Source organism: Erpetoichthys calabaricus, chromosome 1 (assembly GCF_900747795.2).
Source record: "Erpetoichthys calabaricus chromosome 1, fErpCal1.3, whole genome shotgun sequence".
NCBI classification, from domain to species: Eukaryota; Metazoa; Chordata; class Cladistia; order Polypteriformes; family Polypteridae; genus Erpetoichthys; species Erpetoichthys calabaricus.
Window position 1 is genome coordinate 78511885 of NC_041394.2, and position 25615 is coordinate 78537499.

A 25615-nucleotide genomic window follows, 5' to 3' on the forward strand; every position below is an offset into this window, starting at 1 on the left:
TGGCAATCACATAACCAAATATATATTTTCAAAATAAGTGTTATATGCTGTGTATATAAATTAGAAATACCTGCACAAACTTTTTAGATTCCATTTATGTTAATTTAAGTTCCATTTGTTAATGAGTTTCAAACTAGTTTGTCTTCCTGTCTATTTAAACAATTCTGTGTCTTTATGTGTATTCATTATGTAATCAGTAATTTGTGAAAATTATAATTGCAATTATGTATGAACTTGCTACAGTTCTCTAAGCCTGCACTCAGTTTAGTGTGCAGTACAAAAAAAAAAAAAAGAACTGAAGTAGGAATGGGAAATCATTTATTACTTATCTAGGAGCTGCTTTAAGTTCTAGTTTTAAATCACAGCATGAATAATCTAAGCAATATAATGTTCACACAAAATAAAAAAAAAATGTCCCATTGTCAGGGCCGGATTTTCCTATAGGCTAACTAGGCTTCAGCCTAGAGCCTCAAGATCAAGAGGGGCCTACATTCAAATTGTTAGCAAAATTTTATTATCTCTCATGTAATTTACAAACTTAAAAATGGAAGGTGAAAGGGCCTCATAAGTGGAATAGCCTAGGGCCTCTTTTCATATAAATCCGGCCCTGCCCATTGTTGATTAAAACTACAGATATTAAAAAATGTTTAAAAATATAAATTCTCCAAACCAGGTTTCATATCTGAATATTAAAACATCAATAGTTGACAAGTATTCAGTTGCCAAATATGCACAATGTCATTCCCATTTAGGTAATGGTCACTGCCACTACATTTTTAATTCCACTACACAAGAGCATTTACAAATGGCTAGAAGACAAAAAGTAGGTCAACACTCAGCATTTACTTAACCTTGGAAAAGAGAAACATTTGTATTATTAATTTGTGAAAAAGGGTAAGGGCAGGAAAGAGACACAGAATATTGAAATACTCCAGAGCTTGCCCCCACACCCAAAAGTGAGGACTCATTATGGATGAGCGAGTTTGGTTTCGAATGAAACTAAACTTTACGTGAGATATAGTGCTGCAGGTTGTGTAACACCAAGGAAATGATCTAAACAGGATATTCAGTTAACTGGAATGTAACGCAATGCATTACAGGGCCAGAGAACACTAACAGTGAAAAGGAATGCCACAGCTTGGTCATCAATTAGAAAATGACTAGGGGGCTCCGCCCCCTGCTCGCTTCGCTCACCGACCACTGGTGTGGGGTAACCCGAAATACATTGATGTATGTATGAGATATATTGGAGTGTAAAGGTGTAGATGACGAACAAAGGAAGTAAAGAACCCATAGCATGGCACATTAGAAAGATTTATTGGAATATTTCTTTATACACAACATTTGTAGTAAAGATGGCGTGTTGTCCTTGAATGAGTTTTCCTTGGTATGGAGTATTTATAACTTTAACTTTAATGTCAGATGAACGCCGAACTCTTGAGAAGGCTACATAAAGTTGTCCATGTCCAAATACAGGCTCAGAGAGGTATATGCCAACTCTGTCCATGGTTTGTCCTTGGGATTTGTTGATTGTCATGGCAATGCAGGTTTAATGGGAAATTGGCGTGGTTCAAGTGTAAAAGGTAATTCCAGGTCAGAACTTGTAAGGTCAACTCTAGGAATCAAAACAGTATTGTTAGAATGTGATCCTGTAAGTACTTTTGCTTCAATAACATTGTCTGTCATGGTGTTGATGACTAAACGTGTACCATTGCATAAACCTTGTTTAGTATTAAGGTTTCTTAATAGCATGACTATTGTCCCGATTTTAAGGTTAAGATTGTGTTGTGGTAATCCGGCTGGGTTAATAGTGTTTAAATATTCTAAGGGGAAATTAGGATGCTCATTGTCGTCTTCAGAATCAACATTGTCAGATACTTAGAAAGAGGCGGCTTTCTCCAGGAAGTAACGCAATGACCTGGTTATTTATGCGATCAACGTCAATATTCTTTGGACATAATATAGCCCGTTGTGTTAGTAGTGGTATCTGGTCTAATGTGATTTCTGTTCCAAACACCTCCGTCACTAAGTCGTCGCAGATAAAGGCTTGAGGGATCTGAATAATATATTTGGGTGAAGTCCATATGTATTGGTAAGGTTTCCATCTCCTAGTTGCAATAACCAATTGGTATATTCTGGATCTGGACATCACATGTTTTGTACCAAATGTATTGTCTCAAAGTAATGCCAATTGTCTGCGTATTTCAAACTGGACTGAACAATAGCTGAACGCATGGTATGTGGAACAATAGCTAAGTATTGTCGAAAATCTCCTCCTAACAACAGTACTTTTCCTCCAAATGGAATATTATTATTCATTAACGTTTGGAGAAGTTTATCAATGGTACTGAGTAAATGACTAGATGCCATTGTACAGTCATCTAAAATCAACAGTTTTGCAAGACGGATTTCTTGTGTATTGTTACTGTTCATTTTCATAGTTGATACCGATGTTTCCGTGATCTACTGTTAGTAATATGGATAATTGCACTTACTGTTAATACAGAGCGTTTTCTGTGGTTGTACTGTTAATAATGCATCACTGTAATGTGATTCACATATGCTATATGGTTTGGACGTGTGAGGATGCCGTACATTTAATACGGAGAGTTTGTTTATTCTTATTACCCGGACCATGCTGTGTAGTGTGGACGTTTAGTTCAGAAGCATGTTGTGGGCACCTGCGCCTTTCGTACTCTTTGTGGACCTTTGTGGACTCCGTAGTGTCTTCCGTTTGACTCTGGGGTGCAGTGCAGAATCCTCTTTTCTGTGTGGCTGTGTCGTTAGTCGTTAGCTATGGGCGCATTGTTGCTTCATGTCTTATTTACGTTAGTTGAGCTCTTTCGTTTTTGAGCCGTGACTCCTTCGTTCGCGGTGGATCAGACTTCGCTTGCGGTTTATGAGACGCGCGCTGTAGGCGCCCGCGCACTATGTCTCCTGGGTCCATCGCCGTGTACCTGCATCCATGCCTTCCAGTTTACCATTCTCGGTTAGTAATATGGATTAACACAAACTTCTGTTAGGAAACTGCTATTCATATGCGTCAGCAGTGTTTTCACCTTAAGGCAACTAGGGAACTGATTTCCACAGTTCCTGAATTTAGCACAATGCGTTTCAGTGGTGAAAGTTGGTGTGTAGTCTTTGGAATGCTGCCAAGTTCTTTTTGAAAAAGTAGAGATTTTAAATGGTACAAATAGCACAGGTATTGAATTTGCCATATTTCTTACACAACTGATAAAATTTACACACAGAAATAATAAAATGAGGTCAAACTAAACACAGCTTTGAAGAATAGGTTAAATAACTCTGAATTTCTCTGGTTAAGCATTCTACTTATCCACAACTAAAACTAAAGCAAGGGATAACACAGATATCTCTGTTAACATGCTGGATTGATTTTAACTAGACTATTAAGTAATTTACTTTTGAATCCTTTCATTTTTGTCTCACATTTAAGTTCACAAAAAGGAATCAGGAATGGGAAATGCCAGCTTAGCAGATTATATGCAGTACCATCACAATTTATCCATCCAGTTAGTAAAAGAAACATTAGTGTCAGCTACAACTGACCTTTTGCGTGAAATATGGCTTCATGATTTGCAACTTAGATTTATTTTAATATAAAAAAAATGTCAAAATGTAAATATACTTTTCTATACAGGTTCCTACTTATGCATTACACTGTGTAGTGTTACCATTTTATTTTAGTCTTCATTTTGTTGATTTGCTTAGTCCAACACAAAGTGCAGGAAGCTAAAGCCACAGTCACGCACATAACGGGCCAATTAGTCTAACACTTCAGCTCTTGGAACAAATGAAGGACTCCCGCATTCACCAAAACACAAACATGGGCAAGGTGAAAATAAATGCCCTCAGCTTGACAGGGCTAGAAATTGAATCGTGGTCTCAGAAGCTAACCACTGGGCTGCCATGTTGCCCAATTAAATTTTATCTAAATTTGTTATATTCTTCTCAATCTCCATAGTAAAGGTAAGGTGCACTGTAGAACAAACTAAATGAATCCTTAAGTTTGATTAGCATTTTAATATATGTGATTCACAATGTAACTGGTAGAATTAAAGGATTTACTATCAATGAACTGAAAATGTACACCACTAGCAAAAAACAGTAAAACCACTTTTCAAAATAATGATTTGAACATAGATCTTTTAAAGTCCAATATATATATGATTTAAAGGGATCAAATGTCAATATTGCAAAAGGGTATACTGTCCCAAAACTTTTTCAAGTAACCAAATGAGTTCCTTCCCTGTGGCCAAGACCCAAATCCTTACCAAGTGGAACCTGTGGAATTACTGGATCGATGGAGGAAGCTTTTGCTTTGACTGGAATAGGAGTAGTTGGTCCGTTAACCATTACATGGCCTGCAAACAAAGGAAAGGGCAAAATTAAAATAAGGAAACAAAAGAATTCAAAACATGTTGCAGAAAACATTTTCTGTAATGACTACTGTATAACTATAGTTGTACTGTAGCTTGAATAGCTTCACAAAAAGTTGCTTTGGAAGCTTGGAAAGTTATTAAAAAAAAAAAAAAAAAAAAAAAAAAAGATTGACAGATGCCTTTTTACCCAGTGATGGCCAGGTGGAACAATGCCAGCTTAAGTGACAGCAAGACAAAGAACGCACTTGGTCAGCATTTCTGTGCATTTTAGAATACTTTACAACAGTAACCAATGTGAAGTGCACACCCAAATGCAGGTAAGGTTTCAGCTGACAGGCAGGACAGGCAACCTTCTTAGATTTGGTTGCCATTGTGAGATGGTTTCAGAAATGCCATATGACCTTTTTCAAAACTGACCAGTAGACACAATGCTTGAATCAATGACAGAACAGTGAGGGTCAGTCTCCTTGCTGCTAGCCTTGCAGTAAAGTTAACCTGTCAGTGGCTCTCTACTCCTAGAAATTTCATGTACACTCAAGGAGTGGTGGCTACACGAGACACTAATAACATTTGCTTTGCAGTCCTTTATTCACAACAGTTTTACTTTTATTTTTGTTGTTGTACTGCTCTTTTTTAGCTTTTGTTTATTTCTATTGCAGGACTGAAGGTGAAGGTTGAAATTTGTAAGTTTTTTTTTTTTTTTTTAAATCTGTACTGTATTTCCAGATACCTTGCCAAATTATGTGTGGTTTTAAATTGTTATTTTAGCAGTCGGAAAATGGATGGTATGTATACAAATACAACTAACTTCAGGTCATTTTGTAACATCATAAATGTACACCAACTCATGTATACTGTATCAAAACAGACAATTCAGAATTCACACAAACAACAAGATGACAGGAATGGTACTAGTATAGGGGTGATAAACAAAAATGACTATATAGTCACAGAAAATAATTTTCTCACTAAGCTACAACTCCTGCTTGATTTCTGAACAGAGTGCCTTGGGGTTCCCCCATATTAGTGCAGATTTTCTCCAAGTCTAAGCACACATTGCGAAGTCGGATGGCTTCTGGGCCTCTGGTGAATTTACTGTATGCAAGTCCTCATTTTACCCACAATGCTCTTCTGTTTTGCTCTCTCCAGTATTTTCCAGTTGCAGCTAGAATCCAAATGAAAAACGCTTGTCTTAACTAGCACGGCTCTTCTCCACACCTCCAGTCTCTGATTTATGCTTATGTCCCAACAAGGCAGCTGAGTTATGCTTTGGCCTGTCAAAAGACACTGAAACTGAATAGTGATTCCCACTTCACTCCCAACCTATGCAATAATTTTCCAATGACAATCTGAGCAGCTCCTAACCTACAGGCACTTTCTGAAAACTACCTGGTTCATGTGCTGCTGACCCATTTACCTATCGAGAAACTGTTCCCACCCAGTTCTATTAACATTTTATCTTTAATCTTTATAATTACTCAAATTGCATGTATAAAGATCTCTTTTTGCACTTTATCTTGGACAAAGGCAACTGGCAATTAAGCAATAACAAAAATAATATTCGACTCTAAACTGGCCCATGAGGAGTACCCTACGATGAACTGACTTTCTTTCCAAGGTTGTTGTCATTCTTGCAAGTTCAGAAAATGGATGATAGGCAGGAGGAAAAAAGTTATGTCCAGAGTTACCCTACAGGGTAATGCACAAAAAAGCAGACCCTTGCAAAGTAAGCAGTCCCACAGCAAATGTTGAAATTAGTAGGAAGTCCACACATTTCTTTTTGTTGGTTTGTTTTTTTATTTTTGAAATTCAATAAAAAAAAAAAACACATTTCAGAAAAGAAATTGAACATATCTGCATTCAACATTAAAAGCAAGTAGTAGCAACCCTTCATATCCCATCCAAGACCACCCCTATAATTGAAGACCCCTAAAAATTCTAAGTTAAAGATAGACTGAAGAGATAAGCCCAACAGACACAGGGATCCAATGCAGAGAAAAAAAGGAAAAAGAATTAAGATTAGGAACACAACACACATCACTGGTCAATTAGTTTCACACTAAACTCACAGCATCTTGCAAAGAGATTTCTAGCAGAAGGGCTAATGTTAATTTTGAAAAGTTTGTACCCAGAACAATATAACCTCAGCTGGAAAAGAATAAGAGAGAGGTGTCCAGGAGAAGAAATGTATGAGGGAAAGCGGGGGTGGGGGGTGTAGATATTAACAGAAAGAATAGAAGACAGGCAGTTACAGACATTGGATCAAAAAAGCAGCGACTGGAGAGCAATTCCAAAACATTAAGAAAAGTTGCTAAATGCATGAAGTTGATGAAAGACAAGATATTGATAATGGACAAATTTAAACTGAATATACTGATGACCTGGGATGTTAGAGAATGCAGAGGTATTATTATGTACATTTTCCCATGACAAGAAAGAAGATAACGCTGCAAGACTGAAAAAACAGTAGAGGTCTAGCAGACATCTTTCTGACTTGCATAAAAGGATGTCACAAGTGAAAACTTTGGAGATAAGCAGAAACATTATAAATAAGAAAACTGCAGGACTGATTTCAGCAGGAGAAAGATATAGATCGGAAGAGGAGGAAGAGAAAACCTCAACCTCTGTAATTGGAATGCTCCATGTTTAGAGCTGTCATAAATATCACCAAATGTCTTAATATACAGAGCAGCCCATGCCAGAAAATAACAGGGCTTGTCACCATCACAAAAAGCAGGGTTTTGAAAGATGGAGGTGTGGTTGTGGCAAACCTGAAATGTGTTATGGAGATATCACACCCATCCAATCAGGAATAATAATTGAGTGCTTAATGGAAGGTCTCTTCCCATTACAGAAAATGACAAAGAAGAGGTCTTAGTTTAGACCAATCATTTATAGGAAAAAGCAGAGCAAATGAACTAATTGCCAATCTAGTACAGAATGAAATAATCATGAGGAAAGGGATTACATTGACAAATATATGATTATAATTAGATAGAAAAGAAGAAATGTTAATGACCAAATATTTCACAACTAAAGACCGAGTATTTAAAAGAAAGAAAACAGACTTTAACCACTTAATTTTACAGCCAGGCAGGGTACCAAACAAACTAAAAAATAGCCTTAAACACACTAAGTTAGAGAAAGCAAAATATGAAGAAAAAGAATGAAATGTGTAAAAAAAAAAAAAGGAAGTGCTAGGGTGTCTTGTGCCTGTGCAACCACACAAGCATCCAAAAATAACTTGTATGACCATCCATTCCAGACCTATCAACCAACCCAATAATAATTCAAATCACAAAACCAACTTTAATCCCATCATACCTGTGTGTAGATAACCACTGAAACAGAATGGAAATGCATAAATATAAACCACACACTACAAAACCTAGCTGTGCATCACTGGACTAGGCCACAGATCCATCACTCGATGTACTGCCAAAATGGACCACTTATGAATCCTCCAAAGAGACCAAAAAAGACATTCTCCTCAAGATCAAATCCAATATGCAAAGTCTAATAAACAACTTAAAATAATAAATAAGATATGAAAAGGGGAATATACCTATAGCTTGAAAGTTGTCAACAGCCTTCAAAAGTTGCTCTGGGTCATAAAGGATTGGGTCCCAAGGCACATCCAAGAAAGGCCAGATTCAACAGAAAGGGATGCAAACAAGTCCTTATGCCTGCATCATCAATGTATCCATAGCCCTCCTGGCTTCGGCTGTTGTCAAACTTAACCCCTTATGCTTTTGATTGACTTGTGGGTTTATTGCAATAAACAGCTTTGAAATATGGCAGTGCCATTTATAAATGGTTGAGTCAGGGAGAAAAAAAGAAAATTCACTGGCCTTTGCAGAACAGGTTGTGTGTCTTCTTTGCTTCCTTCTTGGCAGCTGAGAAATTTGAAGAACTAATAATAATAATGGCCTCTAATGGGACAAACTAGGATTAGGTGCATAGATCCTATAACATTTCTCCACAAAAGGCAAATAATTATGGAGGACTGGAGACTGAGTTCGTCAGTGCTTATTCAGAAATTCAATGGCATTTCAATTTTCAGCTTCTGTGATCTTTATCTTGCAGTTCTGTGAGCTTAGATGTTAATGATACCACCCAATTTTCCAGCTAATTTCCATTTTAAATCTCTAAAATAATCTATTTTCTTAAAAGTGATACTTCAACAAATAATGAGATGCTTTCTTAGTAAGTAATTATGGAGAAGGGGAGAATGAACTAAAGAACAAATGACACTGCTTTTAAACTTTAAATTCATTTTGCAATCTTTAAATGCTAAAACAAATGAGATCTTGGCATTTCAGTTTAAAGTCTAAGTGTCGCTTAAGGATACTTATAACAGTAAAGAGACTGAAATGGCCTCTCTAGAAAAATGTTGCGTTTTTCCCATATGCGGTTCAGTTTACCCAAAAATTATACAACTGGGAATAAAATTACTTTAAGTGCTAAAAATCTAGACTAAAGCATCTGTGACCTAACAAGGCTACTATTAAAAATAACAACAGTGTAAACAGTTTGAAGACAACTCTAGGCTACTTGCTACCACACAAATGCAAGTGAGTATTATTTCAACAGGATCATCTCATTGCACTAAGGCAATTTTCCACAATTTCACAGGGATGTTATCACCACCACCCACTCTAATGTCTTGAAGCCAATACTTTTAACTAACTACTACCAACCATGATGTGAAATACTAATACCTCAACTTCATTCATAAATGATACTGATTATGGAAAGTTTTAATGTAAAACATGATGTTTCATGCCATGTTCTGTACAAAAAGTTAGTTTCTTCTATTGATTGAATTCTAAAGCTTATTATAAACAAACCAGTGGAAAAAAGTCTAGAACCTCAAAACTCATCTTCAAAGGTAATATCACCATATCCTAGGCCAGGTGTGGCAAACTCCAGGCCTCGAGTGCCGCAGTGGCTGCAGGTTTTCATTCTTACCATCTTCTTAATTAGTGACCAGTTTTTGCTGCTGATTACTTCTTGATTCAGGTCCCATAGTTGTTTCTTTAATTAGCAGCCAAACAATAATGAGACATAAAACAAGCCACCACATTACCAGCTCCCCTGTGTCCATTACACAATATCTGAAATTAAAGAGAGGTGATGGTCTTGGTAAGATTGATCTTTCAAGTCACAAAAACATTTTGATGGTGCTCTTAGAATAAACAGAAAAACAACAGTTTTCGAAATGTGCTGTGGCAGAATGAGAGCAGCAACAAGCCATGGAATTAAATAATGGGTTTAAATTAACAGCAAGAATTGGCTTCTCATTAAGAAAGTGATTGGAGTGAAATTGGTTGGAGTTTGAAGCCCCAGTTTAGCTGGTCATCTGTTCGCTCGTTTCACATCTCATTTCTGCTTGGCTGTCATTTTATGAAGAAAGGAATCAATTCAGAGAGCTGAACTCTTCTAACTGAGCTATTAAAGTGGTGGGGGAAAAGTTAATTAGTAGTGAAAACTGGTCACTGATTAGGAAAAGGGTTAGAATGAAAACCTGTAGCCACTGCGGCACTCCAGGCCTGGAGTTCATCACCCCTGTCCTATGCATTTTTAAAACTAACATTCAAAATCCAACTTTTCCAGAATTTACTCTTGGTCATGATCACCCAAGTGCAGCAGACAGAGTTACTGTCTCACAGCTCCAGAGGCCAGTGGGTGTTGTCTGCAAATTCTAAGCCAGAGGAATCCCACATAAACATAACTGTTTTGACAACCGGCATCTCTAATCTGGCCCAGTATTTGGTTTAGTATGGGTGTCTGATTTGTACCTCTTAATGGTGACTTGCCTAGGGGCTACTCCAGACTTGTGATGACACTGCTGGGAAAGGCTTCAACTCCAGTGCAAGTAAATTAGGCTAAATGGATAAATGGAAGGATGAATACACAAAATTTACTAAACATAAAACATGTTTTATTAGGAATTGTGCATTTTACAAATTGGAGAAAAATGTGTTGCTGTAGTACAGATTGAAGCACTATTTGAAAGAGACTAAAATAAATGGTGCTTTTGCTGTTGTTATAACATGCAGCTTTCATTTTGAACCACCACCACGTTCTAGTACATAACAACCCTATGTGTGTGTAGATTTTTCCATATATTGCATGATTTTTCCTATTTATGCTTCAGTATTGTTCTGTGTGTTACATTTTTGCATTATACTTTTGTAATAACTGTACAGCAAGGCAGGCTGTTAAGTGCAAGTGCACTTAATAAGCCCAAACTGAAAATCACATTTTAAAATGCATAGGCCTAAGTAAAATGGCCATATCGAGGTTATCTTAAACATGGCAAAACTCTTTCTGTTGATCATAAAGCTTTGATTCATTTCAAAGTACATAATAAGAATATATAAAAAAATATTAGATTTAATAGTTGGTGGAACCTCTAACTAGTGGCAAGCTCTACTAAACCATCTAGGAAAAGCTAGGGTTGCTGCAGGAAGGGGTATTGTTCAGGACAGCAGAGGGCACTTTCCCTGTTATCTGTGTGTGGGATCCCAATGCCCCAGTGCAGTGACAATGCACTGTAAATATGGCACCGTCCTATGGATTATGGACATAAACTTGAGGTCCTGAAATACTCTTTGGTAAATAAAGATCCCTGGGCATCTTTGGAAAAGAGTAAGGTTTACCTCAATGTCCTGGCTAAACTGAACATTCTGGCCCCCTAATCATCTCCTTTTTTTAATTGTCTCTCTCACTTCTTAACCACCTAATAGCTGATGTGTGGTGAGTGTACTGATGCAAAAATGGCTGTAGTTGCATCATCCAGGAGGGTGCTACAAATTGGTGGTGGTTAAACTTTGTCTACTGTATGTAAAGCACTTCAATTAGTGAAAAAACGTGCTATATACTGTAAGTCAATTTTTAATATTAAACTCTTCCTTTAGTATCTCTTCTGGTTTCATTTTAATTTTTAGATAGTCTTATAGTACCTTAATAATACACCTACAATCATACCAAAGAATTTTAATAGGACTAAGGTCAGGAAGCTAACTTAGCAATTCAAAAATGTGTCAAATCTTGTGTCAAATACCTGTTTTTTGATCTACCAGTCATACACAAATGCCCAACTGTTCTCCAACAGAATAATCTAAAACAATTCATTATTTTCCCAATAATGACTGTGTACCTTTCAGATCGTGAGGCAGGAGAGCAACGCAACACCACATAGATCCCTCTACCATACTTCACACATATGGAATTAGGTTCTGAGATTAGCACATGGTAGTTTGTACTCTGCAAAGGTAAACTGTATATATATATTTTTTCTTTCAACCAAAAAGCTCAACTCTCAATCTTGATGTAGTTGTGTTAAGGAACATCTGAGTGGAATACTGAAAATCAGTACTGAGGTGCAAGGTTTATATTTTAAGAAAAATGTTTGTCATTACATGCCATTTGCTTACTCCAATGCTTAAAGGAAAAACACCACTGTATAAAGTATATTCCTTGTTATTTAAAACCGAACGATTAAGTTAGATCCCAAGAAATGTCTACAAGAATACACGTCTATACCCTAGGGTGCCTATGCTTCTGTGGTCATCTTTATAAGATACTCATTCATCCACTCTTAGAAGAAATTCAGTACTATTTTCAATCTCCCTATTTGTTTTGTTTTTGTTCTTTATTTCGCCTTATACAATTTCTCGTATTAGGAATTTGTTAGTTTTCGCATACCCCTTGGGGTCAGAGCGCAGGGTCAGCCATTGTACAGCACCCCTGGAGCAATTGAAGGTTAAGGGCCTTTGCTCAAGGGCCCAGCAGAGTAGGATCTCTTTTGGCAGTGACGGGGATTCGAACCGGCAACCTTCAGGATACCAGCGCAGATCCTTAGCCTCAGAGCCACCACTGCGCCCATTTTGCACAATAACTGACCGTGAATTAAGGGAGGTGCAGGTTTTTAGAGTTGCTTTAGATGCCCTCTCCAGCTTTATGAGCTCAAACACAATTTCTAATGTAAACTGTACAAATCACTATTCCCAAGAAGTTCACATGCTTTTACCATCCATGAATTTTCATACCTCATGTTCAATAACCAGATGGCAATTTCGTGTGTGCCATTTGTTCAATCAGGCATAGATGAAAGCTATAGCAGATTGCATTTGAGACACCATTCATGTGAGAATCTTACCAAAAAAGCTTCTCCACCTCCAACAGCCACTCCCAGGCTCACGGAGATACCTAGAATATTTAGGACTTAGCATTTTGTGTATCAGGTTGCCAATTTTGTATTCATTGACATTGCACACTAACTCTAATGTCCCCATCTATTATTTTAGTCTCTCAGTGCAACTACAACAATCAAGAAATCAACTAATGTCTGAAATTAAACAAGTGACCCTATCCTAAAATTTGCCAACACATCTTAATAATAGCTACTAAAATGAAAACACAAGAAAAAGTCACTTGTTTAGCCTTTGGCTGAAAAACACTACCCTCAATGACATATTGATATTACGGAAAAAAGACAAATCTGTACTTAAACTTGCCAAAAGAATGCTCTGTATAACATTCTGGAATATCTGATCATTCCAAATTTATTTATAGATTTACTATTTACGTATCATGCATTTATTTTTAAATCATGCCAAGCTGTGCTGATAGATGACTAGAGTAGAATATGGTATGCAACTCTGTCATCATGTAACCCTTTTTACATCTTGAAGCACAAGATGTTTGCATGGTCTTTATAAACAACTACTTGTCAATATTGCCTAAATCTTGAAGACAGAAATATCTATTTACATTAAAGCATAACCATTTCATGACTAGAGCAACAACTTATTTCCATAGCACATTTTCATACAAACGATGTACAGTAGTTCAAAGTGCTTCACAAGATGTCAAAGAAGTAGTTAAAAGCAAATAATCGTGATCTCTGAATCGACAGTGTCACCCTTACTTGACTGCCATAATAGTGTCACTTGCTTCAAATTTGTAACCTTACACAAATTCAGCACGATAAACATACCACTTAATGAAAAACAATCATTCCCAAATAATTTGAATGTCAGAAGCAAAAGCTAAGTGGACAAGAAAGAAAAGTTAAGTGGACTAAAAAAATGACAAAAGTGCTTTTCATTTTAATTAAAAGTAGCAAATTTTAACAAAAGATTTGTCTCCTGATGATGATGAAAATGGAGAAATCTTGTCAGTTTTGTGCAGCATAAAATCCACCCGAGTCTGAATTTTATCTTTATACACCCAGGATAATACTATTGACTTGATTGAGAATGGTATCTGTTCTCTAATTCAGAAAGTTCTTATTTGGAATATTCTGTTTCAGTTTTTATACAATGCTTCATTTCAAAAAAAGTTTTTCTATTTACCACTAAATTGCAAATGTATTACATTACAGGTAAATCTGGACTTGCTTTATACCTTTAGGTACACATTTAAGGATATATTGTATATTCTACAGCATATTCAATACTTAATGCATACTATACAAACCACAATGTCAAAGAAATTCAATCACTTCTAAAAAGAATTAGATTTTTAGATAAAGAAAAGGAAATTTTCCCTTAATCCAAAATAGGATTAAGTATTAACATCTGTCAAAGGCACAAATGTGGACGAAAAGTAAATGCTTAAAGTCTGCTAACATGCATTTCCTTTATCTGGACCAAAACATATTTAGAAAAAATGCTGTACACTTCATGGACAGCCACAACGGGTACTGGATTATGATCCAACTAATTCTTGACATTGAGGCTCCTATCTTAATTAGACAATATTTGCCAATTTCAGCCTTGATTATGTCAATTCAGAAATGCACAAGGTTGGTTTACTTTTTAAAGGAATTTGACAAGTAGGGTTAAGTTACACTGATCTCTCTTTTTAAGACTTGGCTGTTTAATTTTATTTAAAATGTAGGTGTTTATTAATGTTCACAGAAGCATAATTTACAATGGAGCAGTTGTTCTTAAAGTTTGCACCTATTTCTTCTACGTGTTAAACGAAACTCCTGGGTGGGGGGGAGATTCTTCTTATAATTAAATTCCTAAATTTAATTAACAGGCTTTTTCCACCTCTTACTTGGCAGACAAAGACAATTAAATGTAAACTTTAGGCCTGTTAAATAAATTTTTCATTTTCTTGCATTTATTTCAGTTTATTTTTAAATAACGGTTGAACTCTAAATTGTATCCAAATAACTGAAAAAGAGATGACAGACATTAAATTCTAAGAAGCCAAGATTTCAGTAACAGTTCCATCAGTGAAATAATTAACAGGTAACTGCTTAAATCTCAATTGCACTTTAAAAAAAAAATTACAGAGCAAAATCAAGAACTGGAAAATGTAATTGTACATTTTTAAAATCGTTTTTTAAGAGGTAAATATTATTGTGTTATTCTGTGATGACACAATGGATGTCTAATGCAGTAAATAAGAGTACACGTAATTAAGATATAATTCCAACTAAAAGCAGGTCTTAGTTTTAATAAAACTATAAAAAATAAAAAAATAAACAAATCTACACCCACTGTGGCCCTCGATGGAGAGGAGTAACATGCTTTTCCACTATATCCCGGTATCTACACACATGTGCATGTCAAGTTTCTTTGAAATTGCACTGTTGCACATTTACTACAATACTTTTGCATTGCATATCTTCTGAAAAACAAAGCATTGATAGGCTCAAAAACTAAACCAAAAAAACAAAACAAAATGCAGAAACCTCTTATAATGTGCAAAGTTTCAATACCACATCTTAACTCCCACATTATGCATATATATTCAAATGCACCAACATTAAGATAGTCATAAGACAATGAGCATACCGTTTCATGGCCCAACATATTTGATTTAAAATAAACAACCTATCCATAGCAAATTACATAGAAAGTCGGAAGTACAACACTCATAATAATCAAGGCATAGAAAATGTCTTTGATGGTAGCACGTTAAGCCCTTTGTTAAGGTCAATTGATATAAAAGGGCAGGTCTACTGTCTTTTTAGGACAATATTTTTCACCAATCAACTGACATAGTTGCCATCTGTTGATCATTTTTCCTTCTTTCACTGTCCTGCCTTGTTCAGGACTACTTATTCTGACAGAACTACTAGAATGTGTACTGTAATTTGGAACTAGTGCAGAGATTTTTTTTTTTGCCAGTGTTCTTCACATAACATGCACATACCACAATCACATTCACTACTTCACAAGATTTGATTTTACAATAGAACCTTGAGTCTCTTTTCTAGCCAGTCACTGAGATGTTGCAATTTCAGTTTTGTAGCATCTATTACGGCAACAGTGCTGATGGTGGTCACAAAAGTGACCAAGTCAGAGTCCACTTGAAAAAGGCATTTGCAACAACAATGCTTACAATGGAAAAGGTAATGGTAAAAAGCAAATTAAAACAAAAAAAAATTAAATTGTGAACAATGACTTTCTACAAAGGAATATCTGCCACAATGGTGAGTCATTCATATGTCAAACATTTCACTGTTAATTTTTATTTGAAATTCAAGAATAAAAAAAAAAATTACTACGGCTTATTGAAAATGTGCACTAATTCAGGACCCTTTATTTTAGATATTTAATGCTTTTCAATAATGTAAATAAGTCAGGAAGTGCATGTATACTGGCAGCTGCACAAGTACCATTATCAGCGGTTGGGCTCAAAGCAATTCATTGCATTCCAGAATCTCACACCTTTTTAAGAGTATATTTTTTTTTCTAATAATCACAGCCATTACAAGTTAGACAGTTTCTGGATAATAATGGCACGAGCGAAATTTTCACTTAACAGTTTATTTATAGCAGAGTGACTTCTGATCAATCAAGAAATGGAATCTAAAGTTTAACAGTAACAGCCAAGGAGGCTTATGGATGTTTGCGACTATCACAGGATACAAAAAGCTGCCAATTCAATAAGATGACGACATTTTTTGTTTCACATGCAGCACAGAGAGCAACATGCATAGATTATCATTCTAAGATGGACTCTTACGGTACTGTAACTGAAAAAAGTAAAAGGGTTTTACAAATTCTAAAACATAGATGACACTTCTAAACCAGTGGTTACCAAACTCAGTCCTGGAGACCCACCCAGGGGTTGTAGGTTTTTGTTGCAACCAACTTCTGTTTTTAATTGGACTGCTAGCCTAATTAACTGAGCTGTTATTTCCTAGTTTCTGTGTTTCGGGGTCAATGAAGAAACACATTTACAAAAGTAAGCGTGTTAATACATTTTAATAAAAATTAAGGAGCTATGTGGACAATTTTCTTTTAACTTTTTATTTATATGTTCATCCCAATTTCCATTCTGCCTTTCTATTACTGAATGATTAGTGGGTCTGATGCTGAAGCAGTTGCAGCCTTTAATCATTTAGTGTTTGCATGCTTTTAATTGTCACTATTAGACTACCATGAATGGAGCAGACTACACAGAATGAGGTAAAAAAAAAAAAATAGGAATACAACAAAAAGAATTAAACATTTAAAGCTATAGCAAAAAATAAATATTTCTGAATGTCTTCTACTATAAAAGTTATACTGCTGTGTTCTTCTGAATGCAGAAGGGGGGGGTTGGGGAGACCAGCTAACTAAATCAAATATTCACAATTATCACTTATTGTTAATCTGATTGGAACATAAACCTGCAGCCACACATGGAGGCCCCAGAACTGAGTTTGGGAACCACTGTTCTATGCTGTAGTTCAGTAATCTGAGTGCTAACACATATCACAAACTGACCATTTCACCCCTTAGATGGCCATAATGAATCAGGCAATTAAAACAACCACAGCAAATTTTGATATGACCAAGAAAGATTAGATTGTGGGTACATTACCTAGATCTTAGGTTAAAGTATTAGAAATCTGCTAATATTACTATGAAGGAAGATCTTCTGTCTGTCTGTCTTCTGTATCTAGCATAACACTTGCAAAAATGTATGGTTTTATGTTGTCACTGTCAGATACAGTGGTGTGAAAAACTATTTGCCCCCTTCCTGATTTCTTATTCTTTTGCATGTTTGTCACACAAAATGTTCCTGATCATCAAACACATTTAACCATTAGTCAAATATAACACAAGTAAACACAAAATGCAGTTTTTAAATGATGGTTTTTATTATTTAGGGAGAAAAAAAATCCAAACCTACATGGCCCTGTGTGAAAAAGTAATTGCCCCCCTTGTTAAAAAATAACCTAACTGTGGTGTATCACACCTGAGTTCAATTTCCGTAGCCACCCCCAGGCCTGATTACTGCCACACCTGTTTCAATCAAGAAATCACTTAAATAGGAGCTGCCTGACACAGAGAAGTAGACCAAAAGCACCTCAAAAGCTAGACATCATGCCAAGATCCAAAGAAATTCAGGAACAAATGAGAACAGAAGTAATTGAGATCTATCAGTCTGGTAAAGGTTATAAAGCCATTTCTAAAGCTTTGGGACTCCAGCGAACCACAGAGAGAGCCATTATCCACAAATGGCAAAAACATGGAACAGTGGTGAACCTTCCCAGGAGTGGCCGGCCGACCAAAATTACCCCAAGAGCGCAGAGACGACTCATCCGAGAGGTCACAAAAGACCCCAGGACAACGTCTAAAGAACTGCAGGCCTCACTTGCCTCAATTAAGGTCAGTGTTCACGACTCCACCATAAGAAAGAGACTGGGCAAAAACGGCCTGCATGGCAGATTTCCAAGACGCAAACCACTGTTAAGCAAAAAGAACATTAGGGCTCGTCTCAATTTTGCTAAGAAACATCTCAATGATTGCCAAGACTTTTGGGAAAATACCTTGTGGACTGATGAGTCAAAAGTTGAACTTTTTGGAAGGCAAATGTCCCGTTACATCTGGCGTAAAAGGAACACAGCATTTCAGAAAAAGAACATCATACCAACAGTAAAATATGGTGGTGGTAGTGTGATGGTCTGGGGTTGTTTTGCTGCTTCAGGACCTGGAAGGCTTGCTGTGATAGATGGAACCATGAATTCTACTGTCTACCAAAAAATCCTGAAGGAGAATGTCCGGCCATCTGTTCGTCAACTCAAGCTGAAGCGATCTTGGGTGCTGCAACAGGACAATGACCCAAAACACACCAGCAAATCCACCTCTGAATGGCTGAAGAAAAACAAAATGAAGACTTTGGAGTGGCCTAGTCAAAGTCCTGACCTGAATCCAATTGAGATGCTATGGCATGACCTTAAAAAGGCGGTTCATGCTAGAAAACCCTCAAATAAAGCTGAATTACAACAATTTTGCAAAGATGAGTGGGCCAAAATTCCTCCAGAGCGCTGTAAAAGACTCATTGCAAGTTATCGCAAACGCTTGATTGCAGTTATTGCTGCTAAGGGTGGCCCAACCAGTTATTAGATTCAGGGGGCAATTACTTTTTCACACAGGGCCATGTAGGTTTGGATTTTTTTTTTCTCCCTAAATAATAAAAACCACCATTTACAAACTGCATTTTGTGTTTACTTGTGTTATATTTGATTAATGGTTAAATGTGTTTGATGATCAGAAACATTTTGTGTGACAAACATGCAAAAGAATAAGAAATCAGGAAGGGGGCAAATAGTTTTTCACACCACTGTATATTAAGTAATTTACAGACTGTTTCCTTTATTAATCAACTCATGCAATTAAAACAAAGTAAAAATTGATGTAACTAAATGCTATACTTGATAAACAAAAAATTCTAGTACAAATGACATATTCCCTGTTTTTCTATGTCCCTCCTTTGTCTTTGAAGATTGCGAAAACATCCACTGCACAGCCACCTCAAGATTGGAAGGAAAACTGTTTCTGCTGGATAATGGATAGACTTATTTAATAAGTCGACAAAGTTTAGCTTTCAAAATCAAGTAAAATAAAATAACTTACTTTTGATGTATTGTGGCTAAAGGCAGGTCAGCCTTAGCTTTACACAGATTCAACTGCTGGTTTTTATATCAAAATGACTGACATTAGTTTGCAATCAACTATCTCCAATCCCACTTCAGGCTGTTAACTTTCAGAACCAGGAAACGACCCAAATGAACGTTTATGCAAAAAAGGAGCCTATTCTGCATCTGGCACTCTGAGTTGTCGAGAAATGCGCAAGCACATGTTCTTCTATTTGCCAAAGGATTACACAGTGTTACTAGGCAGATACCCTGCACTTTTACATACAGATGTGTGTATGTAGATAGAGGCACAGATACAGTATATAGAGAGATGAGAGACAGAGAGATAGGATAATTTTTGTCTTGTCTGTATGGATTTCCTATTTGGCTATCTGTCCTGTTAGTTAGGAAGTCAATTATTAAAAGTAATTTAATTTTGTAAACTATACTAATTCAGGGATTTATTAAATAATTTCTAGCACCTGGTGTTATACTTAACAGAACTAAATGCACACTACATGCATGTACATAGTGACTGCAAGATGAACACTTTTTAAATAATTCAAATAATGAGTACAACATGACAGTACAGTAGAAAGTACAGTCTTAACATAGAAAGGCAGCAAACTTAGGGAAGAAGGGAATGAGCCATCAGTCTCCTATGAGTGCAGTTACTGTACTTCAGCTATACAGAACACACTGCAAATATACCACAATATTGAAATTAAAAAAGGCTGGTATCATAGTTAGCAAGTATTAACAACATTTATTTTACTCCATATCCTGTTGTGGCACCTAGTGCCGCTGCCCCCTTACCTGTACCACACACAGAGGTTGAGTGGATAAGTAACATCGCCGTCAATGATAAGACATGCTGCACCCAACAACCATAGAATCTAAGTCTTTCTTATATCTGTATGATACTACAGGATATCCTCAGCTATATTTTGACTTTATGGTAAAGTCCAGAGGATTATTTTCTCTGCCATTTGATCTGCAGCTGGTCACATTTTCTGTCACTCAGTATGTTAGCAGAATTTCAACTATTCCCCCATGTGTGGAAATGTGAGCAAATGTTTATGCATCTATTGCCTATTCAAATAATTTGTACGCTTATTATATATTTATTTATTTATTTGTATACTTGTGTTGCTATGTTACTGTTTTGTATTTGACCTGCCACACTATGCAAGTAAATTCATCATTAAAAACAAGAAGGGAATCAACTGAAGATGGTGCCAGCTCTTCACAGGGCACACATACACACGCACACAGAAAGGTTAATTGGCAACTCAGTCGGACCCTAACATGCATATGCTTGTGGTGTGAGAAGGACAAAGTATAAGCAGGAAAATCCATACAGGCAAAGTGAAAACCAATCAATTTATGTTTCCCATTCAGTACTTAAGGAATGCAATATAGCTTTCAGCATCATCCTTTTATAAACCATAACAAACATCTTAGAAAATAATGATAAATAAGAAAAAAAAGACATGTTACTTTAACTGTAGTTTGCTCAGAATTGGATCAGTAATTGAGGTTGTCAAAGTGACTTCCCAACAAGACACATCTGTAATAAATCTTAATAAAAATTCATTAAACAGAAAGGCAAATATCACTGATTTTGACAGATAATTAAATCAGTTCTCACTGACAGAGCTTGTAAACAATTAAGACTACTTCCTAATAAAATTTATATTTTGTGCAGCACTCAAAAACTTACTTCAGGCTAGAACCACTATCAAAGATAATGTGGCAAAGTTTTCCATTGTTTAATATAAAACTAACATTAAATATCACTAACAATACTCAAAACAGACTTGGGACTAATAGACTCATGGCTACATTAAAACTGTTAGCTGCAATTCTTACAGAAATACTGATTAATAGCCTTAACATACAGTAACACACTGTGCCAAGATATTAAATTATAGCTGGTCATTACTATGATTACAAAATTTTGAAAGAAGTATTACACTAACTATATAATCTTAACAAGGTTTAAATCAGAAACACCTTGTTTTAATTTTTGAAAGGCTATTAATATTTGCTTTTCCAGTTATTGGTATTCATGCTACACTGTTGTCACAGACTAAAACAATCTGTACTTCATGATACATGAATTATATTACAGTTTGCAGTTAAAATTAAGTTGAATGATTTTCCTTCACAAAAGTATGCACCAAATTGTATTTAAAATAATTTTCCTTATACACTTTAATCCATCTAAAATATGTGGTAAATAGTAGTATGGTTTTATATTATTTTAAATGATTTTAAAATCCTTTGGAAATTTAACAACAATGTGTTTGCTTTATTTAACTCTTATATGATTGTATTTTTTTTTCTTTATATAAAAAGAAATGAAACAAATAAGACTTTCAACACCAGTGAGATAAATTTGACATACAGTGCATGCCTCCTGACCTAAAAACAACAGGAGACTGTTTTGACACAGCCATGGCTATTGATACACTTAGAATTACATTCCTGCACAGCATCACAAATAATTATAAGATTTTCTGCTAGCTCAATATAAACCCGGAATGTGTATAATGGAAGAACAATGAATTATGCTGTGTACAGTATGTTTACAACTACTTTGGTGATCAAAATGCTTGAACTGTGCAATCTATGACACAGTCAATGACCTGCCAAGAGAAAGAATGGAAGGGCACTTATTGCAGTTAGACTACAAGATCCAATGAAAGAAAACATTACAATGACACATATACTTGTAAATATCCATTATTTTCTCTTTTTTGCTAAATACCACAGAAATCATTTTTTTCTATGAAACATGAGGTTCAATGTGATGAACACTTGTGACCAGAAAGATGTGAAACAACCTCCAGTGTTTTGAATTATTTTACACTGTTACACTTACATTAATCCCAACATTACCACTGCAACTTGATAAGTGACTAAAGCGCTTGTGGAAAACGATTGTCATATTGGAATGACTTCAAAGTTAAGTACAGTAACCCCACAAACATTAAAAAAAAAAAAAAGTTTGTTCGTCCACATTATTAAGCAACCCAGTATTAAGGATAACAAACTTTATTAAAATGTTCAGAAAACTGAACGATATTTCTTTTACATATCAGAGGTTTTGCGCCAAATAAAGCGGGCATAAACTGTATACAAGATTCATTTCTAACCAGATCTTAAGGACACATTCATGCATACAGGCACACTTACTTCGTCTGGACATGCCAAATATCCTAACATGTGAGGAAAATAAAGGGCCCAGAGAGACGTACATAAAAATAGAGAAACAGTGCAGACCTCATATAGGTAGTGACTAGTCTGAAATTCAATAGCATTGATGCATATGCCATGTAGTTAGTGAATTAATAGATTGTATACTGACCAAGATAATGGAGAAGCTTTTGAGCTCTGTTCTGGACTGGCTTCAGATTGAAAAGGTCCGGGTTCTCATCAATAAACTGGGTGTCCACTGTGCCATGCAGGAACTGATCATTGCTAAGTACATTCTGGAGAAATGGAATGTTTGTCTGTCAAGTACAGAAAAGAAACAAATTAGAAAACAGGCTATAATTGGGTAGGATTAGATTAAACCAGAAAAGCCTGAATTAACTTGGACATAATTTTTAGCATCTAACCATCTGCCTAAAAGATTTTATTGTTTACATGTAGCATATGACTGTACAGAAAGTAGTCCTGGAAACACTTAAGCAAGGGGAAAAAAAGACAGAAATAGCAGCTGTCTTTTTCAGGAAAACTTGACAAGTTATCTTCATATTAAAGTTAGCAACCCAGACACAAAGGATCAATTATTTCAAATTTGCCTAGTCTCTTACCACAGCAGATTCAGGGGAAAAAAAGCCAAAAAAAAAAAAATATACTAAGTATCATAATTTCAAGTTGTGTTGAAAACCTGTCACTTAAATCATCTCACTGTGTGCCACTTGCTTTATTATACTACTCGGTGCTTTAACAGGGCAAACTAAAGTTATACTTTGGAACAAGCAACACAATGCAACAGTGTGACACAAACAGCATCTAAGGAAACAAAATGCAAGTTCTTATACTGCTCACGACTACCAAATACACACTTTAACAATATAAAGTTAAAGTGCCTCAGAATTGATATAATTGTATGTGCTCCTAAAAGAAACTAACAGACTCCTGACCTTTAACCTTATTTAGATAAAGGGACACTCCATTAGCCAAGGTTGACTAATGTCAACTCTGGGGTACTTGCTTTGTTACAAAATAGTTGAATATTCAAAAGTGTGAAGGTAATCAAAAGGCTAGTTGTCTCAATAATGTGAAGTTAGAAAATATGTAGAAGTTTTTTAAAACAATGAAGGAAGATAGATAGAGATAGAGATAGCGATAGAGATAGAGAGATAGGATACTTTATTAATCCCCAAGGGGAAATTCACAAAAATGTATTTTCCTTTAGAAAAGGAGTATGAAATTAAATCTAAAGTTGACACTTTTAAAGACAGAAAAGTTTGCAAATTTAAAATAAGGTTTGCATTTTTGCTCTTTAGACAATTTGAAACAAGATATTACATATACCATTTAAATAAAATCAATAATTGCTTCACACTAAAATACATTTTCTAAAATTATTCCACTTTTTTGGAAAAACTTTAAGTCCCAATGTTTTTGCTTAACAAAAAATAAATCACCAATTAATCAAGTGAAAACAATATAGCAAGTATAACAATATCTTCCAAATACACTCCATAAATATCAGCAATTGCACCCCACCCAACAAAGAGAGCAATGTGGTTTGAGAGGCCAAACTCAAATTCTGCTTTACGGGAATACAATAATAAAGAAGTTATAAAGGATGGAAAGTCAATATTTAAGAGAATTTTTTTTTGGCCAAAACTTCTGCAAAGACTGAAATTAGTTTTTATAAATTGTCTTGTATTAATTTATTGACTTATCTACCTATTTGTGTATTTATTTAAACAGCTTCGGTAAATAGCCAAATTTCTCCCTGGGGATAAACAAAAAAAAAAAAAAAAACCTTTATAATAGATAGATCTTAAGTAAGATATACATTTTTATGCCTTACCTTTAACCAAAAACAAACTAAGAATTGGTCAAGGTGCAAATAGTTTTCAAAGATAAAACACAGGCTCTATTTACTATCCCTTTAAGATGACAACCACAACCAGTATGTGTGTGTGTATATAATATTTATTTATACACACATACATATATATAGTGTATATATATATATATATATATATATATATATATATATATATATATATATAGATATATAGATAGATATAGATATAGATAGATATAGATATAGATATAGATATAGATATAGATAGATATAGATATAGATATAGATATATATATATATAGTGATCCCTCGCTATATCGCGCTTCGCCTTTCGCGGCTTCACTCTATCGCGGATTTTATATGTAAGCATATCTATAATAATAAAAGGCAAAGCCCTCACTGACTGACTGACTGACTCACTGACTCACTCATCACTAATTCTCCAACTTCCCGTGTAGGTGGAAGGCTGAAATTTGGCAGGCTCATTCCTTACAGCTTACTTACAAAAGTTAGGCAGGTTTCATTTCGAAATTCAAAGCGTAATGGTCATAACTGGAACATATTTTTTGTCCATACACTGTAATGGAGGAGGCGGAGTCACGTATCGCGTCATCACGCCTCCTACGTAATCACGTGAACTAAAAACAAGGAAGACATTTACAGCACGAGTCACACGCGGGAACGAAGGTAAATGACGTTAATTTTTGACTGTCTTTTAATACTGTGTAAGCATACATATTAACACATGTGCAATTAAACGTGTGCATTTACGGGGTGATTTCTCAGGCTTAAAAGCTCGCCTTTTACTAAAAAGGTAAATGCAAAACTATTTTCAATCAGTTTATTGAAACGCTCCCGTTAAGGATTGCAATAACATATTCGCGAGATAAAAGAACGAAGTAGGGGGAAATGGAGGAACAGCCGCAAACAGCGAAGAGCAAAAAATTAATTAAACAATTGAGAACGGAGCGAGTTAAGCATACAAGCATGTTCATAAGGGAAACAAAGCACGGTGTAAAACGTAAGTTTAAATTAAGTTTATAGAAACGCTCCCGCTGCGGATTGCAATAACATATTCGCGAGATAAAAGTTTAATGAGAAGACACGAGGTATAAACGACAGTTTGCATCACTTTGTAACAGAGTTAAAATTGCTGTAGCGAGAAACTTTTAACTGTCGGGTCTTAGCTAACATTAAATAAACCCGTGGACATCGCAACATCACACAAGAGAGTGGCTCACGTGAAGTGACTGAACGCAGCAGGAGTGATCA

At 35.6% G+C, this 25615-nt stretch overlaps 1 protein-coding gene across 2 annotated transcripts in view; it reads right to left on the reverse strand.

Annotated features, from left to right (window-relative positions):
* The window catches only part of pcxa (pyruvate carboxylase a), a 725880-nt gene that overhangs the window by 128133 nt on the left and 572132 nt on the right, over positions 1-25615 (reverse strand). For both annotated transcript variants that reach the window (XM_051932342.1, XM_028802434.2), the window contains exons 10-11: positions 22658-22802; positions 4296-4385 (exon numbers count right to left, since the gene is read on the reverse strand). In XM_051932342.1, coding sequence (XP_051788302.1) covers positions 4296-4385; positions 22658-22802 — 235 coding nt within the window. The remainder of the gene's footprint in view (positions 1-4295; positions 4386-22657; positions 22803-25615) is intronic.